At 36.7% G+C, this 25,597-nt stretch overlaps 1 protein-coding gene across 5 annotated transcripts in view; it reads right to left on the minus strand.

Annotated features, from left to right (window-relative positions):
• SIPA1L1 (signal induced proliferation associated 1 like 1) overlaps positions 1–25,597 on the minus strand; it is a 190,097-nt gene that overhangs the window by 21,859 nt on the left and 142,641 nt on the right. For all 5 annotated transcript variants that reach the window (XM_052693648.1, XM_052693651.1, XM_052693647.1 and 2 more), the window contains 6 exons: positions 24,415–24,572; positions 21,054–21,630; positions 19,438–19,712; positions 16,281–16,559; positions 7,036–7,185; positions 2,165–2,289 (listed from right to left, as the gene is read on the minus strand). In XM_052693648.1, the coding sequence (XP_052549608.1) occupies positions 2,165–2,289; positions 7,036–7,185; positions 16,281–16,559; positions 19,438–19,712; positions 21,054–21,630; positions 24,415–24,572 (1,564 nt within the window). The remainder of the gene's footprint in view (positions 1–2,164; positions 2,290–7,035; positions 7,186–16,280; positions 16,560–19,437; positions 19,713–21,053; positions 21,631–24,414; positions 24,573–25,597) is intronic.

Consider the following 25,597-nt stretch of genomic DNA (forward strand, 5'->3'; position numbering starts at 1 on the left):
ATCACAATATTCCTGTAAAAATTGATGGCTGTGAATGTGCAAACTGCGCAGATGTTCAAAAGAATTGAATTCTTACTAACCTAGGAAAAAATGCACTGAAATCAAACTACTCAACTTATATAGACAGTTTCAGAAGTACCCTTTGCCAATTAGGCTTATTTTTTTTTCTTAGGAGATAATTATGGGGGTCTAGAAGATGTTCAGATGACCCTTTAGGCCCTGTAACTGCTTTCTCAGAGCCCAAGAACAGCAATTCAAAATAATCTTATTTTTAGCTTTTTATATAGATATTCTAGTCCTGTGCTTATGCAATACTTTGCATTTCTAGGAATATCACATTAAATAGAGTATATGTTTAACAACAGCCATTGTTACTAGCAGTTCTTTAAAGCTTTCTCAGTACAGCTATGGTTTCTTCATCTTGATCTGCAATATAACTAGCTTTTAAAATTACTATTTTAAAAAAAGAACTTGATTTCCTCTGGCAAGTAGTAATGAGCAGTCTTGGTGCACAAAGAACACAGATTTTCTGTAGCTAAGAGTGGGCAGGAAAGAGTGAGTGTGAATTCACTGCACTTAATGCCCTATTTAACCTGATATAGATTATCCCAAGTGGAAATGTGCTTATTTGGCATTAAACCAAACTTTCACCTAGATTCAGAATGGCAATAAAGTCTGCAGTCGGAGATGTGGTTTCCAACTGGCACTCTATGAACGCAGGACAATTCACAAGAGATAAAACGCAGGGATTATACGTCAGCACACATTTCTCAGCCTCTGCCAAATGTCGGAGCCATTTCATCTACCACACAATTTTTCCTACTCTTTCTGGCCTTACTTATTTATTTTGCTAATATGGTGACTCCTGACATTTTAGAACAGATCTTGCTGGCAGCTCTTCTCAGTGCCAGCATCAACACACAACTGCTGGTCTGCAAAAGTAATGCTGAGAAAAGAATCGGTTTTACATGTGTCGTTACCATCACAACAGTATCAAAACATATGCGATTAAAAATTGTTCTGTCAAAATGAGAACTGCAGATCGGTATAATCACAGCTTTTTAGTGAGAAGTATGGGGGGAGTTGTGAGGGAGGGACTGACAGATGGTTTCAATAACAAGGAATAGCTCACTGATGTTGTGAAGGTATGTGAACAAAGTGCATCTCCAGAACATGAAGATCACATTTCTCTTACTAAAGTACTGCTAAATTTGCTGAACTTTATTCTGTTTTCATCACAACTTGACTTACATAAAACAAAGAAAGAGCTGTGATGCAGCACAATCATCTGTATATACAAGGATGGAAAAAAGTATGGAATTGTTTAACTTATGGTAAAAATAAAGTTAGAAAAAAAAAAACCGTCTAGAAATTTTGACCACGTTCGTCATGTTGGATCAATGCTTTTTGAAGATCGCACAATTCCACTGGTGTCAACCTCATTGGTATCCATGCAAGCTAAGGCACTGCTGTAGGGAAAAGGTCTATGTGCAGAAACTCCAAATGAAGGCTTAACAATGCAAATCCTCAGTACCCAGCTGTTTCGTATAGTTAATACGTTCTCTCAACTGACAGTTTAATTGCCAAGTGCAATGAAAATGTATACACTGGTGGAAGGTGATTACCAAGCTATAGATTTACCCAACTATTTAGACTTAATTGCATTTTTTTTTCCCATTTTGTACATGGTATTTTTACAGCTTCAATGATCAAACAATCAATTTGCATTTATATAGCACCATTTGAAAGGGAGTATCACAAGCACTTTAGACAACCTAAGCAAAAATTAAACTAAGTTAAGTCACTCAGGAGAGCAGGTGAGGTCAACCAAGTCCTTAAGAGCAAGGCAAATTAATAAGTGCGCTTACCCAACCACTTCTAAAAGGACACAGTGTTTCAAGGTAAAAGCATTAAGGTAGGTCTAGTCCCACAGCCAAATACAGAACTGAAATGAGTTCTTCCTCAGGTGATATTCATAGGTCTCAAGGACACAGACTGCAGAAGCTAGTCTATGCTCAACATCTAATTATTCATCCTGATGAACAAGGTTAAACTTCCAAAGACACAGTGCTTAAGAGGGTTATCCCTCTGCACAAAGAGAAATACTGCCAAAGTCACCTTGTGGTTAGCACGACTTGCTCACTGTAAAGAATTAATTACCTACCCATCTGGTCAGCGATACTATCCTCACTTCTTTGCCAGCTGGGTGTGGATTTGCCGCTACCACCCGTATCTGATTGCGTGCTCTGCCTGTCAATGGAAGCAGGGGATCTACGGCTAATTCCAAACCTGTTGTAACATCCCAAAAACAAAGCACATAGTGATTTTAAATATGCATAGATCTCACGTACAGGAAAAAAGAGCACTTAGAAGAAGCCAGTGTGAAACTGTAGGCCACAGTAACGCATAGCACTATTCCTTCTCCATTTAATTGTTGTGCTCAGGACCTATTTAGTACCTTTAATAAGATACACAGTATACATTATTTTGTTGAGCATTTTTCATCAAGAACATTTGGTTACACAGTATATACAAGTCAAAACTAGATCCAAACCATCCAGGAATAATATTACAGGCTTTTGTTTACACAGGCAGGTGACAAGGCACTTACATTACTACAAAAATTGACCACAAGTAAAACGTGAAAACTTGCATAAAAGTCACATAGAGGAATGAAGTGAATTTACTGGGAGTGGAATTCAAGGATGGATCCCCTTAAACCAGAAATTGCTACCCCGAATCTAGTACCAATTAGTATCAGAAGTTCATTAGGGCAGTTCTGCCATTGTCTTTGGTTCTAAGCAAAAGAATATTACGGCCGCACTTGAGTGACGCACACACAGATTCAAACACATATTTATTTGGGGCAATATCATACTGCTAAGTATTTTAGGTAAGATGTTACAAAGCTGACAGTTGGTTAAGGACTCCCAAAACCTGGGAGGTATGAGTTCTCATGTAAAGTTTTTGGATCATTAAGAAGCTTGAGTTCACTAGCAAAACCCAAATCTAGTAGGCAGAAAACAAGGACACATATCTATTGCTGTGAAAGAAAGCATGAAGAGCAAAATAAAAGTGAGTTTGATGAGACTTGAAAATCCTGTTAGTCAGATGGATTTTTGAACAAATATGCAACACCTGTAAGAACTACAGCTATAATTTTGTATTGCATAGCTGGGTTCCGAATTAGCAGGTCGATCATTAAGAATTCTTCAAGAATAATGTTTTTCTCTTCTTTAAAAAAACAAAACAAAACATTTTACATACTCTGGAGGAAGAAAAAACAACCCAAACTACATGCAGAGTGTAACACCGAAAAGAATTCCAACCAATATATTCCATATATCAAGTATTATTTCTAGCTGTCAGTGCTTGACATAGTAACAGAAAATAAAACATCCCAAATTGATTTCTACTCACATCAATAGCTACAGACTGCCTGCATGACCTCTATTACAAAAATGCCATCTGCCAAATCATCAGAAGTAAGTCAGTGTTGTGATCCCATTTGAAAGTTCTCCAACTCACGAACTCAAAAGAACCCATCAAAGACTATGTAATTCAGAAGAACATAATCACACTCCTACCTTTAAAGATAAGCTGCTGGAATATGTATGTACATCCAGCATAGCTCCAAAATGTCAAAATTTGAACTTGGGCCTTCCATTGTTTTTTTAGACAAACAGGACCCTTTTTTCATCTCCCCTGGCATAGCCAGTATATGATTTGTTGAAAAAAAAAAAAAAAAAGTCAAGAACATCTGGACACCTACCCTGTGAATACAAACACTTTAAACTGAAATTGCATTATGTAAGTCAAGCTTTTCCTTATCCATCCAAGTTCTACATACACTACAGCTAGAAGTTCACTCAATCAAATACTTAAATTAAATACGATGAATTATTGCCAATTCAATAAATGCATAAAAAGCCTTGAAGACAATACTTTAAAAGCTGGTATACTTTAAACACTGATTTCAGGTACTTTCCAAGCTTCTAAGACTTGCAAAGCATTCTGGGCAGTGTGAAGTAACCAGACATCGGTACATAAAAGAAAAAGCCCCAAATCCAGGAAATCTTAGTTTGACCAAGTTGTGCTGCATCCATATTTTACTTTCCATATGTGGTTCTCTTACCTAAAGCCTATACATTCATATATACGAAGAGTTATTTTTTCATTTTGTATACTTTATCTCTAAAAATAGCTGGACATCGTAAAGAAAAATATCACATTGCTAGCTTTATTTCATTAAAACCACTGCTCTACTACTTGAAAAGTAGTAAAAAATATAAATAAAAAAATATAAATAAAATATGTTAATAAATGAATAAATAAAAATGGAATGACATGAAGTGAGCTGTTTAAAAGTGGATATCAGAAGTGCAACTTCGTGCCATATACTATCCTGATTAAATATATAACCCATCAGTACATAGCGAGGAACCTGAATACTAAGCAGAAATCAAGACAGACTAAATGAACAGGGAAATGGCTTAAATACACATTTATAATACACAGTCTTTAGAAGAAACTCACTATTTCAGTATTTTCACTACATTTGCTATCATTTATGACATGTACATACCTTCAGGTAAGCTCAAGCCGAATATATGAAAAAATGTACATACATCAAGACCCATTTGGATACTCTTGAAGGCATCAAAGTTTGGGCTTATATCCCTATGTAAGTCAGGATACGGACCCATAATGTAGAAGAGGCAGCAATTACTACTCTTATGTCTGACAAAGGTTAGATTTACACCCACATTTTCAGTCATTTTAAGTTTCACAAACTGTTCAAAATCAATCATATCACGCATTGAGAAAGAAACATGCACAGAGTCTGTGGATGAGATTTTCTGCACTGGGAAGTCACAGGGATTGGCATACCCAGAGAGCACATGGAGCTTCACATCAGGAAGACTACCTTCATGCCACGATGCCTCTTCAGCCAAGTATTTACTCTGACACCTCAACAATTGAATGACACTATCTCTCCCCTAGTTAGCAATATATATGGGTTACTCTCTGACCAGCTCTATCTGGCATAGCAGACACCTCTGCAGGGCTGCCTGGAATTTAGTCTCATACACATTTCAGGAAAAGATGCACAAGGAACTGTAATGAATTTCTTAGCAAGGTGACAAATGCTCCTTTGCTTACTGAAGCATGGGAAAATTTCATTCTTAATGATCTTTTTTGTGCTTTCTCTTTAGCCTGGTTGATAAGATTTGGGAAGTCTTGAGTAAACACAATTTGTGTGTACAAGGACAGTATGAGATGCAATGTGCATTTCTTTAAGGACAGAATTGACAAGTCACATCATTGGAGTTTTATAAAAGATTTTTTTTTTTTAAAGTAACAAAGCTCATTTATTAAATACTTCTTTCATTATTCCATTAAACTGTTGTTCACTTGGACTAAATTAAAACTTGAAAAACAAATTGTGTATACAAGGTTTCCAGGATGCATCACCTTGCAAAATGCTCAAAGATGCTGCAGTGAACATATGTGCACAGTTCCTGAAAGAAGGAAAAGGGCTGAGGAACAGTGCTGGTGTGCTATGAGGCCAATTTAAAATGAAAACACAGTGTGTGAAAATCCCTTCCTACTCAAGCAGTTATGGTCTATGGATGTATGGCAGCAACAATTCTTAGAGCAAATGACGTAGCTGGAAAAAGCAGACAACATACTGAGAGTACAAGCTGCTCTTCAGAATTGAAGACAACACAATTGCTGCTGGAATGAATGAGACAGAAGGATGCAGCATAGAAAAAAAGTTGAAGTGCTCTTCTGAGCTACAGAGTTCTGCACGTTTGCTTAAAATAAAGATCAATGGGTTTTGAGCAAATCTCCTAATGTCAGCAGGCTGGAACAGTAATAGTCTCACAAATAAAGGCTGTCATGAACATGTCAACAGGGAAGAGATAGCTTCCTCTGAAAAACTAAAACCAGGCTAGAAGGAGAATACTTGGAGGACAAATCTTCAGTGCTCTGGAACAATGAGCAACACCTGTTCAAATACATGCCCTGAAAAGCACTCCCTGGGCTGATACTGGATATTGTTCCTTCCTAGATGCTTAAACAGGCAAAAGATTGTTGCTTGTGCTTAAAGAAATAAATAAAAAGAGCAGTAGCTTGTACTAAGCAGTTCCAAGAAACGATATTTAATCTTGGTAATTATGTGATTTTTTTTTTTTAAATAAAGATATTCTACTTTATAAAAGATGCAAAATAGAATTAATTACACACAATGACAAGCAATGTACTCAAGATTTCACAGGAAAGCTTTACAGTGTGAACTATCAGCACTTTCGTCCTTTCTTTTCTCAACAGGAAATAATTTGGAATATGGTAGATAGCTCTCTTACTACCAATTATTTTTTTTCCCCTACTCAGAGAAGCTTGATTTATTGCTTCTTTCAGTGTTCTCTGAAAATGATAGAGACATAATTTCTTCCTCTGCAGATTGCTCCTTACATTGACACTGGATCACTTCAGAGTTTGGAGAATTCTGGAAAGTTGGATCAGAGTGCCGTAAAATAAGGCAGCTATGAATACATAGAAAAAAATCTAGCTATGTATTATTCAGCACCTTTGCGCCTACACGTTTGGAGTCACCGCTATATTGCTTCAACTATTAGCACAGACTGCAAATCCCCAAACCTATTATTTACTTTCTTTCAGAATCTAAATCTGCGAAAGGAAGTAATTTGCAACATCAGACTAGTAGCTTTAATTTAGATTTTTAGAGAGATATACATGTCCCTTTATGAGCTTTCAACCTGAGCTCTGTTGTGGATTGAGATGATAGATGTTAGGGCACGAAGGCAAAAGGCGGAAGCAAAGAATTTTAAAATGCGACTTCCAGCAGGCATGACAATTATATTTGAGTACAAACATGCTTTAATGCGTTTAAAGAACATTTGGCAGGAGCCTGTGTAAGCACTCCCTCAGTTTAACATGCATTACAACAAATGGAACGGAGACAAAAGGCTGCCTAAAAAAAGAATATGAAAGAAGTCTAGTGCCTACCCCTCTGGCATAGATTTTTGTCTGTATGTGCTCCCAGCAGAGCCAGTCTCGCTTGAGGTTGATAAGTTGCTTGGAGAATTGCGACACTGCTGCGACCGTGCTAATGCAATGGATGAAACTGTCACGTAGACATCAGAACCAGGAGACAACCTGTTCAGAGCAGAGGAATCGGTCACATCAGCAATTCAAACAGCAGTAGCGTAATGCAAAGCACGATGGACTGTCTAATGCAAACTGTCAGAGCAGCTAAGAACACGGCACCAGGGAGACAGCAGAGAGTCACTGTAAATCTATTCCTTGTGGAAACTGAGGAAAATCAGCTAACAGAAGGTGGATGTAGAGGAGCAAATGAAGAGAGGCAAGTGTGTGAAGGGAAGGAAATCTCAGCACACACTAGGAAAGCATCACATTTTCTAAAGTCTTGAGTTGCTTTTGCAGATTGATTGTAAGGAATAACGAAGCATGACATTCCTCTCCCAAATACCAAACAGAGTGATCTATTTTTACTTTTCAGCACAAACTCTTGCCTGGAATTTAAAGTTGTCTATGCAAACTCAGAGTAGCAATCTTACACACCTATGCCGCCAAACTTGTCCACATTCAAGTTAAAGGTCTAAAAATGAAATATTATTTAAGAATATATTTAAACTCTCCATAACTTAATGTTCTCATATAAAATATTAGAGGTCACTGAAAGTACAGACCTGAGCTCTATGAAGTCTGTTGGAAAAACAATGCAGCAAATAAATTGGCTAAAATGCATTTGGGCTGGAAGCTACACGCTTATAACGATTTACTTGTATATCCTGTTCTGCAGTTGAAGTCTTTTCTAGATCATTTTCTGCTTTGTTTCCCAAGCCCCAACTGAATTCACTGCTGCCATTAAGTTTTTTGTTCCACTCAGCGGTGACTGGAGTCATTTAGCACTTCTGCAGCAAGCTAAGATGACTGAATTATGCCATCCATGAGCAATAAAATTTACTGTGAATACAAATCTTTCTTCATTCTAACTTGGAAAAAAAACCCTGCAACCTACACATTAGAAATTGCTTAAAAACTGCTTATTAACTCTAAAGAAACACACAGCCAACTATCTCAGTACACCAACTGGGCCCAGAGATTCACAAGATCTTAGTCTACTCACTTAACCTGCATTTGAAAACAAGTGACAGACACTCACACTCACTGTAAGTACTTTTAAAATTCAAAAACTTTTCTGAAAATAAATTAAAAAGACACACCAGCAGCTTATTGTGTGTACATTCCAGTATATGTATACTGAAACAATTTAAAAAAAAAACAAAAAACAAAAAAAAAAACAAACAGCAAACTAAATCTTAAAAAGGGAGAAAAAGCAATGGGACAGTCAAGAACCCAACTTCCTGACTGCAGTTTCCCCAAGTACAAACAAGTAACAGTAAATCTTTCCCAGACAAGAAATGAACGACTCAACTCCTGGCCATCACAAGTACAAGCAATTAATTACCTTCTAGTCTACCAAAAGGAATTTATTTCACATTTATCAAGCAACATTTCTGAAATTATTTGATTGTAAAGTAAACAGTTCAAAAGTTGAAAATTTGGGGAGCAGTGCATTCATTTTCCCAGAGGCATTTTTATAAAGAAAAAAAACAAAACAAAACAAAACCTACTTTGGCCAACAAAAATATGTGCTTTCAATAGCATTCACAAGTCTATATTAAGCACATACATTTACTTTAATATCAACGGCAAGGAAACCCTTCAATAATTTCTGTGAAATTATTTTTTCTATTGAAAAAATGATTATACTTTTACTTCAGAATCAGCTGTGCCTTTTCTTTATTCCCTGTGCCTTAGCCAGAAGCAACAGCACTGTTCAGAAGGAATGTCAGGATTTCAGAATTGTGTCATGGAGTTATAATTCATTTACAAAGTTGAAAGACCTCAAGGGCAAACAAAATTGTTATAAATGTGATCTGAACAGCACCAAGGAACAGCCAATTAGGAAGGACATCCTATTTATTTAAAATGGAAATACATTTTACTGGTAAATTCTAAGCACTGCTGAAAAACATCAATAGGGAAAGACTTTCCTTTTACATGAAACAAGCAAATAAGACAGAAGAACATGAAAGTAAATCTGCTCAAATTGACTTTTTAGCTGATTTGAAATCTGTTGATGAAAATCACTTCCCAAGACAAAAAGGATATTCTTAGCAGTATGGCCCTGTAGTTATGACATTCTATGCTTGTTTTTTTTATATATAATTATAGCAAACTAAAAGAGACCATTATCTATTTTAAAAGACAAGTTTGAGAAGAAATTCCAAAATGGTTAAGTGCATGAGTTCCATAACTGAACTTAAAAGTAGGCCAAGCAACCACTGCATTAGAAAGATACAAATACCCAAATTACAGTCAATTGAACTGGGATTGGACCATGCATGATTTAGCTCTAAGAGACCTACTTCATCCTGAAAGGACTAGTTGAATTTTGCTGTGTATGGGGAGAAACCATCTTTTGTGGAAACAATGAGTGGGATGGGTATATACTTGTTTAGTATGACAAAGACATTGAAAGCATCCATCTTGCTTTTACTAATTTAATTTGCTGTAATTTTCTCAAGTCTTCAGCTTGCGTATGTACGTAATATAAACATCACAGGAAAAATGTTAGCCTAGCATGCTTTTGTCTATGGCCTAAGTCATTCTTTAATCATAAGATCATACCCTGGTCTCCTCTCAGTCATACAGTTTTATTTTGTCCTTGAACAACTTCTACAAGAACTGCACAGCCATGCAGGAAGTGCAGGCTGACAGAAGGGAAAGGCTGGCATTATATTAGAGGCACTTCCATGCTGACTTAACAAACTGAATTCTCATTTTACACTTGCTACAGCAGTCCTGTATGATCACTGGTGTATTCGTTAAAGACAATTTTTCATTCATTGTCACTAATTGCAAGTTTCCCAAAGGCCGTATTTGATTCTGAGGCCTGATTTACTTCTGTGCTGAGAACTTAGCAAAGCAGCTGAAGCTTTAATTTGAAGCCGTAATTTGAATACATAAAATATTAACAATGCTGGGCACACTTCCAAATTTGAGATGCTCAAAATAGAACGTAAGAAATGATTAGAACATAATTTCTGTCTCTACCTTTGTTCTTAATCTGAAGAGGTCCAAAGAAATCTATTTTCAGACAGAAGTTTTGAAAATTCAGTTTAATTAATACGTGTGAAGCATTCAGAAACTACAGTAATGGGCACCACTGTAATGCTTAGTGGGGAATTAATAATTGCATCTTTACAGTGGGATTTGAATAGCATCCAGTAAATAAAGGATGGAGTAATGAAGAGGAAAAATATTAAATAGCTGTTCTTTAATGAGCTTCACTTCAATTTCACTTCAACTGTGTGAAGTGAATGAGGCAGATGTTCTCTGTTAAGAAAAAAATCTTGTAATTTAATCAGGGAAAGTATCAAAAAGTATGGTTACATAAAGTGCTTGAATAAAATTGCACAGTAAATCTTAATTCTGGCACAATTACTTTCCAAGAACTTGATTTTACAGTCCTAATCGTACTGAAGCACGCAACATTTCTCTAAAAACACTGACTGCCTGCTCTCAGGTTAAAAAGGGAAACAAACTGCTTAGAAAGGGGAAGAAAAAAAAAGAGGAAAGTACATCAGCAGGTCTGGAAAGGGATAGATAAAACAAAATACAATTATGCCATCATATTGTACCTTCTCACACCACACTGCATATCTTCATGAATATTTTTCTACACTTTTTCTACACTTTGATTATCACATTTCAGAAAATATGCAGTACAAGGAAAGATACGAAGGGAGACAAGAAAGTGACTGGAGGTACAGAATAGGTTCTGTACAAAGATAAACTGAACAGGCTTCAGATGTTTTTTTGTTTGGTTTGTTTCTTTTTTAATCATTTCTGCCTGTTGTCTGCCCAAATGTGAATTACGTTAGATTAAGCAAACAAAACATTATTCCTCATGACAAAAGTATGGACAGGAGAACTGTAAACTGTAAAGGCACCCAGATACCACCTACAGTTGTTAAATTACAATATGGATGCACCCAACTCTGGAATTTCTTAAACTACAGATAACCAGGAGACTGCTGGATCTGGTACAAAGTCATCTTTATTTACAGTTATGCCAATAGCACAAGAATATTTCTTTTGCTTTTCCCTGGTCCCTGCTAATGGCCACTGTCAAACAAGAGACCAGCTCTTGATCACAAACAATGTGGTACTTCTCAAATTTGTGGAATGTGAGTTTGGCTGAAGATATAATAATTGTAACAAACTTCTGTTTTTTCACTGCTATATCCAGTTCTAGGTCCTAGTGTCACTAGAAAACACATTTTAATTTGAATTTTAATTTGAGAGATGTTAAGAAAACTTGAAATCACTATGGAAGGAAATGCATGCGCTAGAAAACGTTCATTCAATGGGCAGTGAGATGGGTACGGAGGCTTGTTTGTTTGTATTATGAAAAAAGCTACTGATACAAGCTAATCAACAGTAAATTAGGCTTTTTATATGACATAGGAATCATTTAAGCTAGAATCTGCCTGCAGGCATTAGCCTATAAACTGTTACACAGTTACTGCCACCAACTATTAACAAATACTGTTTGAAGAATGAAGAAGTTTCAGGCCCAAAATGCACTCCATAGTCCTCAGTTAGAATTAAACCACTCTTAATGAACATTGTTCCAATATTTCTCTATTGTGGAATTTTGTGGCCATTGCTTGACTGCAGTCATGCCATAATTCAGTTCATTACTTGGTTTGAAATATTGACCGTGGTCATGTATTTTCAAGTCAGAGTCTCAAGTTTCCATTCAGTGAAGCACTTAATCACATTATGAGGTCCAGTCAAATCCCCCAGTGTGCTTTGCTCACTTGTTTTCACGTTTTTCAAATGTTTATTGAGTCAGGTTTTAGTTAAGACTAATTTCAGTTTATAAGTTAAGAAGAGATTACCACTGAGCACTATTTCATAACCTTTTCTCACATATTTTTTTTCTTCATAATAAAGTCTGGATGAAATGTTCAAAATAGTGAGGGGGGGGAAAAAATAAGTAAATCCAAAATTACATCTTCTCCAATCTCTTGTATACTTAAAAATATATGTAAGTTGCTGATCTGCAAGTAATGTCACCTGTCTATTTTGATGGCAACAACAGATACAAAAGAACACAACGACACGACTTGATGGAGCAAGTTCTCAGCTACAAAACACATGTTTTCGACATGGTCATGACCATTAGCTGTGCATGTTCACCAGCAATGAACAAGAGCTTGGATGCTGCACTTGTAAAAATCTGTCAGCAGAGGTGACGCACTGTTGCTGTTCCCTCTGCTGAAATGCATCACCCGCTGCCTCACTGCACTCACATCCACTGGTTGGTCTCCATAAGTGTTCAACAACTGAAAGTCAATGGGTGTCATTTTTTCCATGTGGAGAAACTGAACTCCACCCCTTTGCTTCAGACACATTTACATGCCTGATGCCATTCTGTCAGACTGCCCCTCTGCTGCCATCACAGCACAGCAAAAAAATATAATGGAATACTGGTGGGAAGGTTCAACCTCTACTGCCATACTGCCAACATCCACCACTGACACTGAGGGCCAACATAATAAAGTGGGAGGCATTACTTATGGAGTAGTCTTCATATATGTGGTTTGTTGCTGCTTTCCTTCATGTCTTAATCTGATATTTATTCTGGGCTATAGAGACCACAGTGTCCCATGTGGACTAATTAATGTGAAAGGAATTTATTGTATATATATTATGACATCTTTCAATCTTAATATTACAGTAAAATTAGATATTTATATTAAGATATATACAGTCTTTAATTATTTTTCCTGCTACTACAAACATGCACATCACTCATGACTACATTCAAGGATGCAGAACACTATGAGGAATAGTGACAATTTAAGTCTGTGCAAATGAGTTGCGTGCATGAAGACAATTCAGTAAAAGCAAAAAGAACTCTGCAGGTTAGACACTGACCTGCCATCCATCAGGGAACTGTCAAGTAAGTTACTCTTCCACTTACAGAAGCAGGTCTTTCATGATGCCAACAAGTTTATGTGATACCAAACTGAAATCCTCCTGTTTGCAGGACTGATAATCTGCTTATACTTAACATAGATAAATGAGCTGAAGCAAAAATAACAGGCAAAAATCTAAATTTGTTTCACTAAGTATCTGTATTTAGAAACTAGTTGTATGAAGCAATCATCAGCAATCATCAAATATTTCTAGCAGGTAATTCAAAAAGAGTTACACTTTCAACGTGCAAGGCCTGATAAATCAGAAATACTACAGTGCTTCTATTTGACTGACCTGCAGTCAATAAACAACGTGCTGCCAATGGCAGGAACAAGGCACCATATTTGTCACCTTCAATTTCAAAAAAACCAAGCATTAAAATCGGTCAGACATCAGCAAGTCTTACATGGGGTTTGGCACCGAAGAAACAGAAATGATAGCTAGTGAAATCTAGAGCATAGCTGTACTTCATTTCTGAAACTGCTTAATGACTTTGGTCCTCACAGGTAAACTTCCAGCCCCATTGACAGTTAGGCAGCACTTTCCTTTGGAAAGTGAAGCCCTAATGGTAGTAAGGAAAGAGAGGCAATCTGCACAGCTTTACTAATGAGGCATAATAAAGACTTATAACACTCCTCTGATTCTCTCCTGGGTTCTCGACAGATGGCTGACAAAAGTAAGTGAAAACCAATAGAATGATAAGGTGTTTTATAAAAATAAAATTACTTCCTGGTAGGCTGGTAACAACTTCAGCTTAGACTCTCACTAGTGAGGCAAAGTGGACTGCTGGAAAAAACAAAACGAGCCAGCCCTACCCTGAGCATTAATGGAGATCACTGCCAATGGGAACACAAAAAGGGCTACGCTGAAGTAAGAGGGCTATGAAAGTCTCATCTTGATTCATTTCAGACATTTTACACAATAACAATGGAAATATTTGAGCTTTCTAAAATGCAATGCTTTTGTTGTGCAGAAAATGAAAAATAGAGTAATCCTATTGAAGTAATCTGTTTGGTTTGTTCCCTCCCTATTCCATATTCCTTTCAAATGATGTAACAGTATATTTATTCACTTTAACTGGCAACACATTAACCTCATGCAGCTGCTGTTATATTCAGACTTGATCCAGCCAAGATTAACACGTTTAGAGCAGACATAAAATGTATTTTTTTGGCATTCCAAAAAAATAAAAAAAAAAAAAAACAACCCTGCCAAACAAAATGATACTTTGGTAATATATGCTTCAGGATGAAAAAATCCACTACAGCCCTTCCGAAGCAAAAACAAGCAAAACAAAAAACAAAGAATGTCTGGAGGAAAAAAACAAAACAAAACAAAAAACAACAATAATAATAATAAAAAAAACAGCTAACATGCTTTGAAAATGAAAGAAATGGAAAGTTTCAGTTTTTGGAAACAAGTACAAAATATATGGAAATGCAATCTTCCCTTTGCAAAACACTGGTCAGGCCAGAACTCCCTTCTAGAAGCATCCATTGAGTGGATAAATCTTGGATGCTTTAGGGGTGTTGTGTTGTCCACGAGGATTTTTATGTGCAAGAAAAGCACAGTTAATAATACCACACCTCTCAGCAGTCAGGGCCTCACCCTCCTCCACATAAAGAAAGAAAGCAACAACTCAAGATTCTGGACAAAACTCTCTGGTTAGTGCCATGAAGCATCAGATGCTTCTGGGAAAAAAAACCAGCAGTTCAGTTGTATCTGATGTCCTGCCACTCCCTGAAACTTTGCCCAGGTATTACTGTGCCTCCCATAATTACAGAGTAAGATTCTACAGCACTGAACAGGCAGGAAGAAAAGACAAACACCACACCCCACCAAAAACAAAACAAAACAGACCTACTCCCATTCCTTCAAATTCATCACCTATTTGTCTCCAACTTTAAGGGGAACATGGCACAAAGCCATGCAATTTTTATCCTGGTCCAAACATACCATAAGAGAGAGAACAAAGTCCAATGCCTCACTGGCTTTTGCAGTCTCCCTCACAAATAACTTCACCAGAAAAATTAAAAGAATACATACATATATGCACACACACACACAGTATCTAGGCATATAACATATATTACCAGTAATTTCAAAGTTGCCAATTTTCTGATGATGCAAGTTCTAAGCACATATCAACTGAGCTTATAAGAAAGCTACAAGGATAGGGAAGCATGAGACATACAAACTAATCAGTTTAAGTGCAGAAGTATGACAGTATTCAATGAAAAATTAAGCAAGAAAATAACGTCTTTACCAACTATTGCCACTTGTTAATATTTAGCCTACACAAGTTTCAAATGATTTCACGTTGGTAGTTCTCTGGTCTTGGCTTTACCATCTTTTGATTTTGATTTTTATTTTTAATTAACCTCAGTTCTTCTTGATTCAAAAAAATGCTTGACCTTCTTTTATTGCACCTCTAAATTTTCTACTTTTTACATGTTATTTCTACTTTATTTTTTCTCAGGGAATTCAAAACATGAGCCATGAGCTTATTTCCCTCAACAAGTCTCTTTGTAAATGCAGAAATGCAACAGATTTGTACAGATAAGCAAAACAATGTCAGTTCATTTGAAAATGTGACAGGATATGTCTGATATCTTTCTAAATAATTGTTTTCTTTCTTAAAAAGCAAACAAAAAATTCCCTCTATAGAAATGCAAATTTAAAACAATCTATTCTTCAGCCTAAGAAGTCTGAAAGTGTCCCAGTTGATAAATTTGCCCTCTGCACAGGTTGGTATTTCCTTACTGAACAATGTTAAATGCTATTTCTGCCTCAGGAGCTTTAGATTATTCCACCAAGCCTCTAAACAAGCTATGAATTTTAAATTCACTTCTTTAAAACACAGAGGTTCTGGAAAATTTAGATCTAAAACTCTGACATCACTCTAACATTAAACAAAAATGTAGGAATTTTAGAATATCACTCAATGCAGTGAAACATATCCTATCAATCCAGTAGCACTTCTTTTTCTCGTTAGTCAAGCCTAGCAAACGTATTTCCTTTTGGCTGTTTCACTCATATTCATATTGCCTTTTGACTAATTACAGACAAGAAAAGAAAGCAGTCCTTAGATGCTTAGATAAACCTATTGTGCTTTTTTCAAGAAGAATTCTGAGCAGCAATAAAAAGCGACTTGTGAAGAAGATACGTACCTCCGGCTCTCCAGGGGGCGCCCATCACTAGAGATGCTTCGTGGGATGTTGGCTGCTCGTTCTGGGGGTGGCATTTTCCCTTCTCCTTTCCCTGAGCCAATCCTAGATGGCACTGGACTTTGAACTTGGGATGGTACCTGAGCCACATGAGGTCCCTGTCCCTTGTTTGCATTTCGCTGCCATTTGTTATTATTTCTGAAGGGAAATTTGAATTCATATGACATTCCTTCATTCACTTTGTATTCCATCACTGGCATACGGTAGTTTTCAGAACAACTTCTGGAAAAGAAAAAGGACAACAAAACAAAACGTTGCTATAAAAAACACTGTTCTGGAAAGCAAAACAAATATATTTTGTCTACAAGGATAAAATTTTGAAGACAGAAGTTGAGCCAACTACAAGAAAGAGAAGATGCAAGCCTTCTTTTAATAAACATGTATTTAACAAGCTTTGCTACTGCTCATCTGATTACTGTGCTACAAAAGCAAAAAAAAAGAAACTGCACAAAAGTTATCATAGTAGAAAATACAACACTTGCTAATAACTGTAGATGCCAAAACAGAAGACATCCTCTCCTTCCTAAGGATAAAACATGAACAGAGCAGCACAAAAACTGGACTAAGATGGGACACAAGCTAACACAGTTCATATGTAAGATGCAGGGAGAGTGATTTGGAAAATAAACATGACCTTGGCCAAGATGGCCAAGAAGGCCAATGGCATCCTAGCTTGTATCAGAAATGGTGTGGTGAGCAGGACTAGGAAGTCACCCTGCCCCTGTACTCAGCACTGGTGAGGCCTCACCATGAGTACTGTGTTCAGTTTTGGGCACCTCAGTACAGAAAGGACATTGAGATGCTGAAGCAGGTCCAAAGAAGGGCAACAAAGCTTGTGAAGGGCTCGGAGAATATGCCCTAGGAGGAGAGACTGAAGGAACTGGCGCTGCTTAGTCTAGGGAAAAGGAGGCTGAAGGGTACCTTATTCCAGCACCTGAAAGGTGATTACAGAGAGAGCAGGGCTGGTCTTTTCTCACTGGTGACAGGTGACAGGATGAGGGGAAATGACCTCAAGTTGTACCAGGGGAGGTTTAGGCTGGATATCAGGAAGCACTTCTTTACAGAAAGGGTTGTTAAGCACTGGAATAGGCTCCCCAGGGAGGTGGTTGAGTCACCATCTCTGGATGTGTTTAAAAACAATTTGTGGTGCTCAGGGAGGGTTTAGCAGATGGTTGTTAGAAAGGGTAGTTGGTTAGGTTGCGGTTGGACTTGATGATCTTTAAGGTCTTTTCCAACCTGTGCAACTCTATGATTCTATGATGTGGGTGGGGCTTTTTTTTTTTTTTTTTAATCTGCTACCAACCTTGCATACGTGACTGCTGGCAAGTCGGCTCACCTTAACTGCATTCCTGCTCTTCCTCCAAACTTATGTCAATCAATTTATTTGGATAGGAATTGCTTCTCATGTGAATGTACTATACCAATATTCATTTTAGCTAATGGTCTGTATAAGCTACTGTAGTAGAAATACTAAATGATCTCCAGAGGACACAATGAAGGATACAAGTTCTGAAAAATTGATTGCCAAAGAGATAATGCTTTGTGCAAAGATCTAAGCCAAATCTTCAGTGATTCATGTAGGATAACCACCAATTCAATACACAGTTCCTAAATCTTAATGATTTTGGATAAAGCAAGTAGGATAAACAATAACTTTTAAAAATTTTATAATTAGGTAATAAACTACTATGAACACTCGGTCATGCAAGAAAACAAAACCCACGACTGCTGAGAACAGTGTTTCTAAAAGTGCAGTAATTTCTCTTCCTGCTGTGCATATGGATACATGAATGCTAAGCCTGCTTTTGGCTGCACTTAATTTAGTTCAGAAATAATAGGATCTGGGCTTTCCACACAGATTTTTCTGCTCTAATCCTTTTGCTATGATTACAGCTGAACGTTCCATTTGCCTGGGCTACTAAATACTGTACAAAAGCTTTCCAAATACCTCATGGGTGACCTTATGCCACTGTGCATTTTAATCCCTGACGTATTCAATTTTCCATTGACAACTAGGGGACAAATAAAACTTCTTTCCTGTTTGCTACCAGTTACAACAGGGTTTAGAATGTCTCGCAGTGAAAACAAATATGAATTCTTCTACTGTTTATATAAATGTCTTTGCTTAGAGATGTATTTTCATATTAATGTAATAAATGCACATTTAAGTTTAGTTCTAATGTTCCTAATTATAAAAAGATTTAAGATCCATCCCTATAAAGGCATTAACTGATTAGAACACAACAGTGCAAAACCTACTGACTGCAAGAAACATATTGATCTTGTGTCACTGTACACATTTTTCTTGGTAAACCTAACAAATCTAAAGCTAGCCACTGGGCAAACTTAGTCCATCAAAGATTATCCCATTTTAATCACATAGCATTTACAAGAAATTAACACAAGACACTGGGAATGTGGTTGAAACTACAATTTAAGAGTTCAGGGGACCAGTAAAAAATTAAAAAAAAAAACAACTTTAGATAGTATGAGTTCTGGAAAAATGCAGATAATATACATTTCAGGAATAAAAGCATGTGTTAATGTTTATTTCTGACTAAACTACATTTAAAACCTGTAAGAGCAAAAATACAAGCCTCAAGATTAACAAGAATTGGAAGTTAGAGAGATGCAGCAAGATCTTCTATGGAGTGAAAAAAATTGCAATTTAGAGGAATTTCTCTGCTCAGATCCACAGATTTGATAGACTCTAGGACCTAACTTATTCATTAAAGGAAAAAACTATATGTCTATTCATAGCTTTCCAGAACTACATCCACAGACACTGAAATGTACATTTTTGATGCATATAAATGCACAGTTCTCTATATGTTGCTTGATTTCCAGATCAATATAGCTTAAAGGATACGTAAGCTTATTTTGACATTTTATTAAGCAGCAGCATATAATAAATATTTTGCAGGGCCCAGAATATTAGATATTTTCATTCGCTTTTCTTTCACCTTAGAACTCTGGATGCTGTCTTATAACCATGCAGAGGTTTCTGAAGGTTAACACTTATTCTCCAACATTTCCCCCACCCTCACCATCCCCCAAATCAAAATGTAATTTCTGACTGAAGGCGGTTATCACACAGTACCTGCGTGGCGTGCAGTCCTCATAGGGAGGGACAATGACAACCTTCACCGTTACCGATGTCCTCAGAAGATCAATCATTTGCTCATGGCTCAGAGTGGCTACAGCCACCTTACAAATTTCCACCAGCCTGCTACCCTGTCGCAGTCCTGCCTGCCACGCATATCCGTAGGGCTCAACATCTGCCACGATGCCTTCATAGTTTACATGGAAGCCAAGCTGACCCAGACCATTCCTACGCAGAGTCATCTCCACTGTTTCACATCCCTTAGTCATGAGCTGTGGATTGAAACAGGAAGTTTAATGATTAGGACACTAACAGGATACAATAGGGGAAAATATATATCTAAGTCCTGGGTACACGATCAAGTGAAATGATCTCATCACTCGAACTGGTATTTTCAGTAGAGTCTGGTAATCCATGTTTTGCCTTGAAGTTTTTGTCAAAACCACAGGAATTTTAGGAAAAAAAAAAACAAAGCAGATTGCAACAGATAAAACATGGATTTAGACAAGTGTGTCTATTTTATCTTATACATTTTGGTAACTAATCAACCATGCTATACATGATAGGACAAGGGGGAATGGTCTTCAACTGAGACGGGGGGGTGGAGGGGGAAGGTTATGTTAGATATTAGGAGGTAGTTTTTCACACAAAGGTTGGTGGCACAATAGAAAAGGTTGCCCAAGGTGGTTGTGGATGCTCCTTCCTTGGAGGCATTCAAGGCCAACCTGGATGTGGCTCTGGGCAGCCTGGTCTAATTGTTGGCAACCGTGCTCATAGCTCGATGATCACTATGGTCCTTTTCAACCCAGGCTATTCTATGATTCTATGATTTCCAGCTGTTTTAGTAAACTGCAAGTTTCCTTCCAACAGAATAATAATGTAGTGGCATAAGCTACTAGACACAGTAAACTGTAATCCATGCCAACTTGTCTGTCTACCATGAACACAAATACAGTTAAGAATAATTTAACAGGACATGTTTTTTCCTTTTTCCTGGTCACTAAACAGCTAAGTTGTGAAATTAAAGGAAAGATAGTAAAATATAGTGCATTCTTTCATGACTTAATTGGATAAAAAATGAGCATACTCCACCAGCCTGCTACCCTGTTGCAGTCCTGCATACCATGATTCACTGTGTTTTTATGTTATCATATCATATCATATTGAGAGAATATCTTAAGCTTGCAATATGAGTTGGGACTGCACCCTGCTAGCACATTAATAAGACAAATATATTAGATTCATTTGAAACAAGTTTCAACAAGTTTATAAGCCGGAGAAAATAAGGAAAAGCCTACAAAAGAAAAATGATGACATCAGTATCTATTGTGCAGGATCAATTTATGCATGTGAAGGCCCTGTTGTTTTTTGTTTTGTTTTATTTTGTTTTTAAAATACAGAGACAATTGACAGAGCCAGTTAACGTTGGCTGATAAAATAATATCAGATCAGTAAGGGATTTTGAGAAATAAAAGCAGGAAAGTCTGTGTAGATTTAACAATTAGCAAATAGGACAGCTTCAGGCATCCCAAACACTGATGCAACTCTGAAGCCTTCGTGGTAGGGGGAGATGAGAAAGGAAAGAGGAAGCAAACAAGAGAACACATTCTAACCTCCAGCCTTTTGACGATCTCTTTGATGTCATCAATGTTGCTGATGAAGCTCTCCAATGAAACGCATTCACCTCTCTCATAGAATATTTTTATATTTGTGTCTGTTGAAGTCCAACCTATTACATCTCGACAGGAGCAATTAAACACCACACTTTTTGTGTCCTGTTCAATGAGGACTACAAACTCGTTAGAGACACCTAGGAGACAGTCTATTTCCATACCCTTGCTGTAGTCTTTTGCATGGACACTCCACACGATAGCACCAGAACTATAGATCTCTGCTCCTGGGTAAGGCTTGGACTTTTCTTTCTTTTTTGAAGCAAGCGAGATGAAGGGGAATTTGCCAGAAGGGTCAATAGGTGTGTTGGTGACATTCTTCTCTGCCAGGTCTTTCAAGTATTCTTGACGGGTCCTGGTGGCCATTGCACGAAACTTTTCTGATTTATGAGCAGCATTCTCTGCATTAATGACTTTGGCTAGTAAGAAGTCCCTGAACACGTTTGATTTAGGAAACGTGACGCCTTTTGGAATAGGTGGTCCAAAGGATGGTACATCTCTGGATCTTGTCACAGCAACACTAAAAGAAATATGAAAATAAGGAAGAAGCAGAGAGTTTGACTGTATGTGAATTCAGCACTTTTTGAATACATAAATATATTTCCCTTTTTCCACAACCCCTGAAAGTTTTTTCTTAATTTCCCAGTAATATACCCTTATTTACATTTTAATCTTGCCAGTTTGCAGACCACATCTTCCTTCGCGTATAAACAGAAGGCCAAATATTTCTGCATCTAGGAATTTTTTGAGCCATCCTCAGTATCTCAGCTTAAAGAGAACTTAAAATGCAAAATCCTGCACTTCTTGAGGGGAAAGATAAAATAACCAGTCTGGTACTATAGTTCAGATTCTTGCTCCTTCTTATTATAACCAAAAAACTTCTGACATGTTCTATTACTCCAGCATTTAATTTAGACAATTAAGTTGCTGAAAGGCTCGTTCACTCAGTAGTCTGTCCTAAGTAGAGGTCATCACTGCAACAGCTTTGTAACAACCACCACTCCATCAGTTCTAACCTGATCTAGCATATTCTGGTCAAAGCATGAAAAAGTATTAACTAATTTTGGCCAAAACATCACGGTAATGGAGTTTTTATAAGGAAAATAAACACTTCGAAATACACCAGAATTGTATATGATGGTTCCCTTGGAAGGTTGGCTGTTGGCTGTCACTAGTTTTACACTTTATTCTAACCTGTCTGACTCCTTAAACACAATTACTGAAATCCTGAAGTGATTTCAGGCTTCTGAAATGTTCTTTATCTTACATGGGAGGGAGAACCACTGGCAAAAACAGTGCTTGATTTTATTCCTTTTATGCAGTTCTTTACACAAATTCCAGTACAATTTTATGCTATATTGCTTCCTGTTTAGTCTAGGATTATGATCAATGTGACTGTTCCCAACAATCCACTGAAAAAGAGGTCAAAGTTGCTTTGAAAACTTTCCTAGAAAAATTTTTCATAATGGAATTCTATAAATCTAAATCAAGTGTTTGTACCGAGATGAGAGGATAAAGAAAAGAAGTTGAAAGGACTTTAAAGACAGTACAAAGAACATATAATGTGCTGGCAGTATCCATCTCATCTGTCAGTCTCATCTGTGCACAGGACTGAAGGCCAACATGATGAAGAAAACCACAAAATTGGCACTTAACACCTAGCCAATTCTAAAATCAATACTGACACATTTTTTTTCCCCATCTCTCTCCTCCCCTTAAAATCCAGATCTGTGTCACTAAAGCTGAAGTTTTCAAATAATTATATTAATTGCTAGGAATCAGTAAGATTCTATCCTTTTCAGTTGCAAACATTTGAAAAAAATAAAGAAAGAGATGTGAAAGCCTTTATGCTAGATGTAGAGTCCTGAGATATTTAAATTTACTGTAGTATAAAGAGTATAAATCTTTACCTTGCTCTATATAATGAAAAAACATGAAACCACAAGCCACGGTATTTAAAACAGCTAGCAAATGCAGATCTGTCTGTATTTGTACATATACAAATTCAGCTGGAAAATGTATTCATAGTCCTTGTGGATTTCCTAGGATTTCTTACATTTAATTTCCCTCAAAATCAATCTGACAAAATTTAAGAACATGTGTACGTAAACCAAGTAGCAGCTCGCCTTCAGAAGTGCAACTCAAAATGAGAGATGTAAGCAAACTTAAAACCCAAGCAACCTCTCAAACATTCTAACTGAAATGGTTCACAATTTGTAGTCTTTTAGTATAAAGGGTCAGGAAACAATCTCAGGATAAAAGAAGTCAGTCCAGTTATACACAGTCAGCAACCTGCCTTACAGCAAGTATCAATATAAACATGCCTACTTCAGTAAAGTGTAACACACATACAAAATTCAGCATTGCTTCTAGTACTGCTGCTTCAAGAAACATTGCCACAACCTTGTGGGGAGGGAAAAACCTTCAAACCTTAACATAATTATGTGAAAAACATGAATATATCATCTCAAGGACACTGCACCCAACTGCCTTAGCTCTTCCTCTATAGACTGAAGTGACACATTTCTATTTCACTAAAAACAATTTTAAGGCTCCCTCATTTCCAGATGACTATTCTAAATCCACTGCTCTGACATTTCCTATTTTAAGTTAATAAATAAGAATTTGCTGAGATTGAGATTTTAAAAATACAGCAAGAGTTCAGGATGTAACAAAGGAAGTTTGGCTGAACTTAAAAAAGTCAAAAGCATTATTTCTACACTTAATATGGTTACAAAATTTACACTAAGTAGGAATCTCACTTTGCAGTTCCTTGTTATATGTCACTATCAATTAGCATTTTCTCTTTTAGTAAGGTTACACTGTATTGTAGTATTCTTGGAGAGAAACTAATAAAGAGCCAAGGGTATTTCAGACAAAATATTTCCAAGAATGTAGCTTCTTTCTGAAGACTTATTCATATTTTCCTCACTGCATGCATTCCAAAAAGGGCATATATGTTTAGATGCCTAAATTATCTGAACAAAAAGTGCATTTGTAAAGATCAGAGGAAAAATTCTTCTCAAATACAGCTATGAAGAAAAATGAGAACTAAATTTTAAACTCATTTGTGAATGCTTGACTAGAGAGTGAGTAAAATGAGTACATCCATTTCCTCACTGAATGTGGCTCCTTCAGATACTTGTGTGTGCCTACATACTTTTTAAGAAACAACGTTTTAAATTCACATATCCCAAAACCTCCACAATCTCAATCTTTCATCACATTTTCCTACTGAGAAAAGAGGAGTTACACCTCCCTCTGCATTCAGTTCCATGTTTTCAGTGAAACCAGTGATAGTTACCTGTAACAAACACTGTCAGTACAGGGACCGTGCACTCTCACAATGACAAAAACATGCTGGAAGTGAGATCGAATGTTCTTTGGGCTGAATGGTTGTGCTCCAGGCTCCTGGAAAACTATTGTCACAATATCATTTCCAATATGTCGCTTTCTCAGAAGCTAAAAAAAAAAGAAATCAAGGAAGCACACATTAAAACTTTTCTCACAGTTTTTAAAGTCTTTAGTGTTTTTTTTTTCCTATTACTATTGTTCAGTTCTATGTTTCAAGCTGAAAAAGAAAATGGTTGATTATGTATATATATACATGAAAATTTTAAGCTAAATGGAAACGTGAAAAACAAAAACACCTACTAGTATGTAATTGGACTCACCATCAGTAATACATGGAAGCTGGAAAACATTTCCCACTTCACACATCTTTGCAAGGTTCAATTTCAAGTTAAAATTGTTATCATTGTTAAAACAGTCTATAACAATTCTCTTACGCAGTATTCATTCAGCAAATCTAAGACTACAGTAAATAAGAAAGGTAAATTATAGCATAGTATTTACTCTATAAAAAGAAGCTACAAAGAACGCTGTGGTTTTTTTTTATTATTAAAGGAAATGTCAATTTTATTTGCAGAAATGCAAACTGAGTCTTTAGAATAAAATGGATACACATCACAGTCAACAAGATGGTCTAGGACTCAAGAAAAATGCAATGAACTTCATTCAATTGTATCAGAAAGGGAATTCATGTGCACACAGGACACTTAGATTAACAGCTCAGTTCCTGAAAAAGGTGTGATGGGATCCCCACTGGTCTTTGGCTTTTCTCTGAGATAAAGGACACCGTCACTATTTCTCTCCAAAAATAATATGATAGCCTCAAATTAAACTCTGCAGTAGTCCAAGGAAAGCATGGAAGAAACGTTTTTGTTTTTTGGGGTTTTTTTGGCTGCTTTTATCAGTCACCTTAATTGATTAGCTTTTCTTTCCTTTTAAAGACCAGGAACTTCAAAATAACAAAACAGGACAGCCTACAAACTTCTTCAGTATATTAAAACATACAAAAATATCTTTCAAGTGGCTGCACAGTGTTCTGGGTTCCCACTTGTCACCTCTGATTCTGTACACATTACTGTTAGTTGAATCAAAGTATGACTGACCTTGTTGAACAAGGCTGAAAACTGTCATGTATG

This window comes from Tympanuchus pallidicinctus, unplaced genomic scaffold, assembly GCF_026119805.1.
Source record: "Tympanuchus pallidicinctus isolate F22 unplaced genomic scaffold, pur_lepc_1.0 scaffold3, whole genome shotgun sequence".
Lineage (NCBI taxonomy): Eukaryota > Metazoa > Chordata > Aves > Galliformes > Phasianidae > Tympanuchus > Tympanuchus pallidicinctus.